The sequence below is a fragment of the Nyctereutes procyonoides genome, unplaced genomic scaffold (assembly GCF_905146905.1).
Source record: "Nyctereutes procyonoides isolate TBG_1078 unplaced genomic scaffold, NYPRO_anot_genome, whole genome shotgun sequence".
Lineage (NCBI taxonomy): Eukaryota > Metazoa > Chordata > Mammalia > Carnivora > Canidae > Nyctereutes > Nyctereutes procyonoides.
This window is the reverse complement of record NW_026575131.1, coordinates 755,285-763,670: the sequence shown is the minus strand read 5'-3', so window position 1 is coordinate 763,670 and position 8,386 is coordinate 755,285. Positions and strand designations below refer to the sequence as shown.

Here is an 8,386-nt window from a genome sequence, read left to right as displayed (position 1 = left end):
CCACTGTGACACGGGCACCCATCCTAGACCAGGGCCCTCACCTGGCTTCTCAGGAGAGGAGGACCAAAAGCCAGATCCAGGGGTGAGTGACCTGCTCAGGTTTACCTGATAGTGAAGGCCTGTGGGGCCAGACCCACAAAAGGGACCCCTGTGTCCTTAAAACAGCCACGGTCCAAGGTCAGAGGCCACGGAAGCCCCCACTAGCCGCCACTGGTGTGGAGAGCTGCACTCCAACCAAAGCCCTTGGCTAGGTAGGTGAGTGAGTAGAGGGTCAGGAAGACCTCTTAGTGGCTTGGAGGGGACAGGCCACAGGAGGGGCTGCTGGCATTTCTGGGCCAGGGCAAAGGCCGACCAGGACAGCCAATCACCCAGAGTCAGAGACCAAGCTGGCCGGGGTGTGCTTGGCTCACGGACAGGTGGGCTTGGCCTTGGACTAGGATGGCCTGTGCCCGGGAGACCATTGAGCTTCCCGTGGGGGACCCAGGGGTCCACACACCGTAACATTGCAACAGGCAGCACCATGGCTGACCCCCTCCCTCCACTCACCACGAGCATTTCCAGCAGCCCTTGCAGCCCCAGTGGGGAGGGGAGCTTAGCCAGCCATTGACGGGCAAGGGTCACACAATTTGATGGCAAAGGAAGCACCAGTGGTCAGGCCTTAAGTCCTGCTGTTAGAAGGACTTAAGAACCTACTGGCATCTGTAGTCACTTGTATACTGCTGGGGGGCATGGAAAATAGTGCAGCTGTTCTGGAAGGTCGTTTGGCAGATGCTTTTAAAACTAAAAATGGACTTCCCATAAGCCACAGCAATTGCACCCTTATATAAATCCCAGAGTGACAGAGACTTATTTTCAAGCACAAACTTGTACATGAATATTCATAGCAGCTTTATTTGTGAGAGCCCCAAACCAGAAATGACCCAAATGTCTTCCACAGTTGAAGATCAAACCAAGCCCGGCACATCTGTACCGTGGAATACTACTCAGCACTGGAAAAGAACCACCTGCTGACATTCACAACTGGGCTGGTTTGCTGAGGGAATTATGCTGAGAGAAAGAAGCCAGGCTCTAAAAGACACCTACTGGGTGGTTTATTGGCATAACACTTGTAAAATCACATCAGTATAGAGATGAGAACAGATCTGTGCTTGCCAGAGTTTGGGATGGGCTGTTCAGTTGAGAACCATCCCAAGTGCTGGTTACATGAAGCACATATAAAATTGCACAGAACTACACACACACACACACACACACACACACACACTCATACAAGAGAGCATGGATAACTGCTACAGTGTGGTGGGGCCAGGCATCAGCGACAGGCCAGCACCACCCAGCCCTCACTCAGCTCCGGGAGGGCAGCAGGGCCTGGTCCTCTGTCGCCTTCCCAGTCCTGAGGGGAAGCTTCCTCCCATCACCTTCCCTGTTCTGACCGGCCTCCTCTTGTGTTCCAGCCATGGCTGCAAAGTGTGCCACAGCTTAACCCCCTTTGTGATGAGCTCAAAGGACTCCAAGAAGTGCTCCCAGTGTAAGAAGAGTAGAACCAAGGTCCAGGAAAAATTTGCCAGGAAGTTTCCGTACAGGTAGTAGAGCCCCAGACCGCTAGGCCAAGACCTGCCTCTCTCAGGCCATGCCAAAGCACAATCCAGCGGAGTATCGACTGGACCTGTGACCGTCTGGGGTTCACTTTCTTCACCCCCATCCCAATCTGAGATGAGGGGCTCTACATAGGTGCCTGGGACCCCTGGGGCCAGCCCAGAGCCTTAGCCAGCTCCTTCCCTCTGGGCGGGGGCCTCACGGGAACCACCTGAGGTGCTCATTCATGAACACCTGCCCCTGCCAAGGGGCAGATGGGATCAGACTGAGGTGCAGGGTAGTTTGTAAAGCCCCAGGGAATTCGGAAACCAGTAGAGACCCCCAGACTGGGCAGCTCTGGGGCCTCAGCCAGCAGCAGTTACTAAATGTTTTGTGTGGGCAGGCTGTGTCCTGGAGCCCACCATCAATACACTGATGGGTCCTAGGGAAAATGCAGTGACTTTGGGGGGGCCTCCTAGCTATATGACCTTGAGCAAGTCACTTGACCTCTCTGTGCCTTAATTTCCTCATCTATGAAGTGTGGGTAACTATACCAACCTCACAGCATGGTTGTGAGTGACATACGGGCTAATGTTGATAAAGCACTTAGAATGATGCCTGGCAAGTAGAAAGTTTGGGATGAGAGAGAGCTATACATATGGCTGGTGGCTGCAGGCTCCCTAAAGATGCCAAGTGCCCACTGCAGGTTCTCTTGGCTGACGGAGCCCAATGTGGAGTTCCTGAAGCCCTGGGAGGTCACGAAGATGACCACCTCACTGCGGGATCAACTGCCCCTGCAGAAGATGTTGGTGGCAACGAGATCCATTCCAGTCAGAGGGTGAGTCACAGGCCCAGGGTGCTGCCACAGGACAGACGCTGCCACCTACCGACCACACTCAAGCTGCTGGCCTTTCACCCCAGGTCTGCACACAGACACCCACGTGTCTCTCCCAGTAGGCTCCACTTCCAAGCTGAGGAAACCGCGGCCCAGAAGTCCAGTGCTCCTTCCCGGAGCAAGGCAGTTTGTGGGAGAGGCTGCACAGGAGCCTCGGGCAGGCAGGCCCTGGCCTCACCTGGAGAGGGCCTTGTCCACACCCAGGGAGACAGGCCTGAGGGGAAGCTTGGCCTCCATCCTTCCACATGGCAGAGGCAAAGCAGAAGAGCCAGCGAGTTTCTGGTCTCCATGCAGCCTGCTGCGAGGGTGGAGGCACTGGCAGGGACTGTGGCACTGGGCACCTCTAGACTGACCATATGCACACAAGCGCCCCCCCAACCCTGACATACACAGTGAAATACCTGGACACCCTTGAAAGACCCCCCCAAACATTTCATGTACTTGCCCTAAACTGGGACTCAGACCCAGGTGGTCCCTGGGCTGGATGGGGCACACCAGCTGTGACATAATGAAGGGCTTCCATGACCCGTTGGTGGGGGCATCCACCTTCCAACTCCAAGGTCGGTTCTGTGCTGACTGGCCATGCCTTTGACTCCACACCGTGCATGCATCTCCTCTGCTAGCTCAGAGACTCCCACACATTCCCTGACCCGACACCCAGATAGGTGACATGAACACTCACACTAGTACACACGCACACACACACACACACACACACACACACACACACACAGCTGCATGCCTATTCTCTGACACGCTTGCCCTGACTTTTGTCCCAGGTCTCACACTCCCTACCTCATTTGGCTATGGGTTTTGCTCCAAATGTCTGAACTGGACCCGTGGGGGCTGAGCGGCAGAGGCTGGAGTCTGAGAGAACAGATGTTCCTGGGTTTCAGCTTCTACTTCTGCAGAAAGGGATCAGCTTCAAGCTGAGGGTCTTGTGGGCACCAGTCAGACAGTGCACAGGGGCCCAGACTCTTAGTGCTGGGGCCTGCCCCAGGGGGACTGCAGCTCCCCTGGAGGGCGACATGGAGCAGAGACCTGGAGGACACACCAAAGCTGTCAGTGGACGTGTCAGGGAGTTTGGAACACAGTGGGCTTCTCAACCCCCCAGGGCCCAGCACCAGTGGGGAGCTGATCCATCACTTGGGTGGGAGGGGTGGGCAGGGGCCAAGAGCCCCAGGGCGGGGAGGGGGCTGTGGCTGTGGGACCTTTGCCAAAGGCATCAAAGTAGTGGGGAACAGGTGGGGGAGATCCCTCACCTCATCGTCCACCCTCTGAACCCCCACCAGCCCTCTGCTGGGGAACTGCCCAGAGTGGGAGGGTTGGGGGCCAGAGGACCATGGTCAGCAGATGCCAGAGTAGGGCGGAGAGTGGATGAAGAGAGAGGATGGGAGAGGGTGTGGGGTTCCAGGTGAGAAGCAGGGACCTAGTAGGAGCAGATGCTCCCGGCAGCAGGAGGCAAGTGCAAATATGCTGAGGTGGGATAGAATAACGTCCCACCTAGGGAATTTGATGTGCTGTTTTTCAGGATGGCTAGGAGACAGGCAGGGAAGAATGCGAAATGCCAACATTTGTCTGAGGGGGAATGGGGAGCCACTGAAGTCTGGGGAGCAGAAAGGTGGCATGCACAGACCTGATGTAGCCTTAGAGAAGACTGATTAGGGGACGAGTGGTGGCTTCGCGTGGGGGGCGGCCATGCAGTGCTGGCACAGCTGCTTGGTGGCAGTTCGTTGGCGGGCACGGTGGACTAAGCCCTGGCCTCGCATGAGGCACAGCACGGGAACCCTGCTGGGTTCTGGCTTGGACATTTGTGGGGTGGCGGCTCGTGGGGGACCCTGGGGAGGTCTGGCTGGGAGTAGTGTCATTGCGGCCCTAGCCAGCATCTCTGGACTAGTGGGGTTCTTTGGGGGCTTTTCTAGGCTTGGGGCCCCAGATTGTATATCACCGTCTAGCTTCAGCCCCCTGCCGCCGCCGTCTCCACTGAGCAAACTTTGGGAACTCAAGATACTGAGCCTCCGCTTCCCCCGGCTGGGTGCCCCCGCTCCCCCCACCGGCGCCCGGGCTGCCCGGCCCTCTGCAGGCGCCTCCTAGAGCCCAGCTCCATGCGGCCTCCCCCTCGGCCACCTGCCCCTGGCGCTCCGGGCAGTGGCCACAGAGCACGGCCTTCTGGACGGACGTGAACTCTATTGAGGGGAACAGCCTTGAAGGGGGCCACTCATCTCCTCGGAACCCACACCATGTGAATAAACTTCGCAGGTTCAAATCCTATTTCCACTTGGACTGAGTGCTTTGCTTTCCGAGCATCTGTCTTCTCATTGGTAAAATGAGGTAACGTTTCACGTTGAGGGGTTGGTGTGAGGGTTAGAGAGTATGAATGTCGTGTCCCAGAATTCATCCCAAAGATGTACTCATACGTGTAAGGTAAAGATACTTGGACAGCAGTATCCATTACAGGCCGTAGGAAATGGCCCAGGATCGGAGAACCCTGCATACCCCCGCTGGGGGCTGTTCAGCGGTACCACACCAGCCCCTGAACAACCAGGCGGCCGTGGAATGAAGGCACAGCTCTTTATTTCCTGGTCTGCAGCAATCTACAAAGCATATTCAGAGTTTTTCTGAAGTACAGCAGAAGTGTGATGTGCTCCCATCTTGTGCGCATCAGGAAACTGTGTGTGTGCATGCGTGTGTAGTATGTATGTGTGTGTGCGTGTGCGTAGTAGGTAACAATCGGTACCTCTGTGTAGAACTGGGGAACCTGGGGACAGCCCTACTATTTTCTGAGATTTTAATACATGAACTAATACCATGTTGTTGGCGTATTACGAATTCTTCAAAGAGAAGCGTGGGATAAAAATCAGAGGCTGGTGTTAACTGCTTTGGAATTTGTGATAGCTGCACCATGGAGCAGGGCGCCTGCTGAAGATGCAAGTGCTCAGCCTGTGCTCTCCTACAAGGAGAGGGACCACCTGGAGTCCTTGGGATGGTAAATAAAACTGGGGAGACTGGCTATAGAGCCCTCCCCCTAGGAGACAAGGGGGTGGGGGCCCTGAAGATGACCAAGGTGGCTGCACTGAGCAAGGAGGGCAGGTGGCCCTATTGTTCTGGAAAGAAGGTGGAATGAGGTCCCCTGTGGAGTAAGAATGGAAGAGGGGCCTTCCCCATGCCCTGGGGACAGACGGGAGGGTGATTCCCAGCCTGCAGGAGGCAGAAGTCAGTTCTGCTGTGTGCTCCTGGGGTGCTGGGGCCTGGGGAGAGGGCACAGAGGACTGCAGGGGGGCACCCCAGCAAAGGGCATTGGGGCTTCTGGGTGGGAAGCAGGCCTGGTGTCCTGTGCACCATACAGCATTGCCCTGCTGGTGGAAGGGAGTCGAGACCCCAGGGTCCCTGCCCGTTAGGCTTGGAGGCAGGCTGATTTCCGTTTGGACTGTGTAGGTCTCAAGACTGTTCCTCCAATGCTCACAGCTATGTTCTAACTTGTTATATGCAAAATACAGCATTGTGTGCCTATGATACAGCGTAATGGTGAAGTGACCCACGTGACCGCTGGGTCCATCTGCCTGGGAGCCGCTTCTCCAGCTGCCTCCCCGCCCCCAACCTCAGCTCTCTCCTATCCTTCTAAAACTAGTATCTCAAAACAAGACATCGTTTGCTTTTTTTTTTTTTTTTTTTTAAGCGATACAGGATTGTATTATGTTCCATGCAGCTTTTTTCCTCTACGGCAAGTTGCTAATAAGAGTCACGTGATGGTGCATACAGGTCACTTGATCATTTAGTTATCATGTATAATCGTGCATGGCTTATGCATCGTCTTTCCACCAAATGTTTGGTTTCCAGTTTTTCCTGCTGTGGACTCAGCTGCTCTGAGCACTGGGGCCCTGTCCCAGGCGCACATTGTTCCCTGAAGACTTGTCACTGGCTAGAAGGCTCCTGAGTGCCAGCCAGCACCACCCCGTTTTCCTGAGTCCCATTCCCACTGCACGCGGCCATGAGCAGCTTAGAGAAAGAAGCTCCTCTGGATCCGCCTGGGTGCTACTCTCGCTGGGGCCGCAGAGGGTTTAGGAAGTAAGCCAGGGAGGGCAGGCAGGGCTCTTGCAGCACGGGGGTCAAAGCCAGCCCTGCAGGTAGAAAAACCTCATACCAGCCACCCAAATTCAGAGTCATAAACTATACATGGTCTTCAGTGTGAGGTGACTCTAAAGAATATTTAGGGAGTAAAAAGCTATGTGTTGATTCCGCGGTATCCTGAGTAAAGTTGCCATGCACACAGTGTCCTCACAGAAGAAAACCACTCCATCAGGAAGCATGCACTACAAAAGTCCTCACAGGCAAATGAGCAACATCTGAAGGTGTGATGCCAGAGGGACGAGTTAGCATATCTCGGCGGCGCACACGGCACCTCAGCGTGCTGCCAGCATCCACGTGCAGCCAGCCTGACCCCCCATCGTCCTCGTGCCCCAGTACAGTCACAGTAAAACTTACATCAGCAGCTGCCTGAAGCCTCCCAAGGACCAGGCACAGTGAGCAGTGGGGTCAGAGGTGTGGATCTGTCTTCTAGGAATTTATCCTGGGATCACACCCGACACACGCAGGACGGGATGTGTGTATGGATATTCCTGGCCGCGCCGGAACGCTAAAGGAACAGATTAACGTAACTATCGTTTAGGTACCAATGAAATAAAAGCAGCAAGTCTGCAATGGAATCATGGTTGATTCCCTGGCCTAGGCTTAGAGTTCCCCTGGAGATAAAAACATGGATGTAAGGAGTTTCACTGGAGGGAGATTCCGGAGAGCCCCCCAGAGACGTGGGGAAGGGAGAGGAGGCAAAGGGTTTGAGCTGGCTGCCACTTGGGGCTGAATCCCAGGGGAGAGCTCTCTAGGTCACACCTCAGTGATCACCCTGAGAGGCAAAAAGCTGTAGGATTTACCCCCCAACTTCCAGCAGACATGGGCTGAGGGCTTCTCGGGACCCTGACTCCCTGTATACCTAATCCCTCTACCTGGACCTTCAAGCAGATCTGGTGGCCAGGAGAAACCTAGAGGAGGGCTGCCAACGGGGCATCTGGAAGCCATTAGGAATGCTACCTGGAAGGGGCTCCTGCCACAGGGCTGCAGGCTATGGGGTGGGTTCGTGCCCAGTCTCCCCTGTGGCAGGGGCACAGCAGGAATGGTAGGCTCTGGCTGATGGGACCAGACTGCAAATGCAACGTACAATCCATGCATGGTCTGTGTCTTCAACTTTCCGATGCTTGGGGAGTGACCGACTGGCTCTCGTGGGCCACATAGAGAAGGGCTACAGACAGTCTAAGGATGGGGGAGCCACAGGAGAGAAGGGTCCTGGACCCCCGATGCCTCAGGCAGCGCTGTTCTGACCACCTCCCGCTGTACAAGAGAGACCACCTGATTTCAGCTGAGCCCTTGCCACAGGCAGCGGTGCCATCACTCCGGGAAGAGAGCTGCAGGGGAAGGGCAGTACCCTGACACCTGGCCCACTGATCTCATGGGGTGCTGTAGTGAGCCGGCAAGCTGAGCCACTCCGGGCCTGGCCTTCACCCCTAGAGCCCGCAGCCAATTGCTGAGGCCAGCAGATGCAGCCGGCTGCAATTCCCAAACTGAATAATGCATGAAGTAGTGTTGTTACAAAGAACCAGGGGTTTATTTTAGCAGAATTTTCAGTTATGGAAATATGCCTCCCAGGAAGCTGCCTGGATGACAAAGCCACAACATAAAACTGAAAAACAAAGCAAAACAAACAAAAACAAACCAAGGCTGTAACTACCAAAATCCGGGAATCATTTTCCTGACAAAGCCAAAAACATCAGAAGAACACGAAAACATCTTAAACAAGTCTTTGTAACCCAATCCACCAGTGTTGCTTCCTTGCCGGGGAGGCCACTGACCAGTACCACTCAGTTC

The 8,386-nt window shown here is 55.2% G+C and overlaps 1 protein-coding gene across 1 annotated transcript; it reads left to right on the top strand.

Moving 5' to 3' along the window:
* The first annotated feature begins 438 nt into the window (after positions 1–438).
* On the top strand, positions 439–4,564 carry CUNH3orf22 (chromosome unknown C3orf22 homolog). The gene is made up of 4 exons (XM_055343223.1): positions 439–497; positions 1,455–1,583; positions 2,282–2,413; positions 4,393–4,564. The coding sequence occupies exons 1-4, from the start codon at positions 439–441 to the stop codon at positions 4,562–4,564; spliced, it is 492 nt and encodes a 163-aa protein (XP_055199198.1).
* Positions 4,565–8,386: the final 3,822 nt, after the last annotated feature.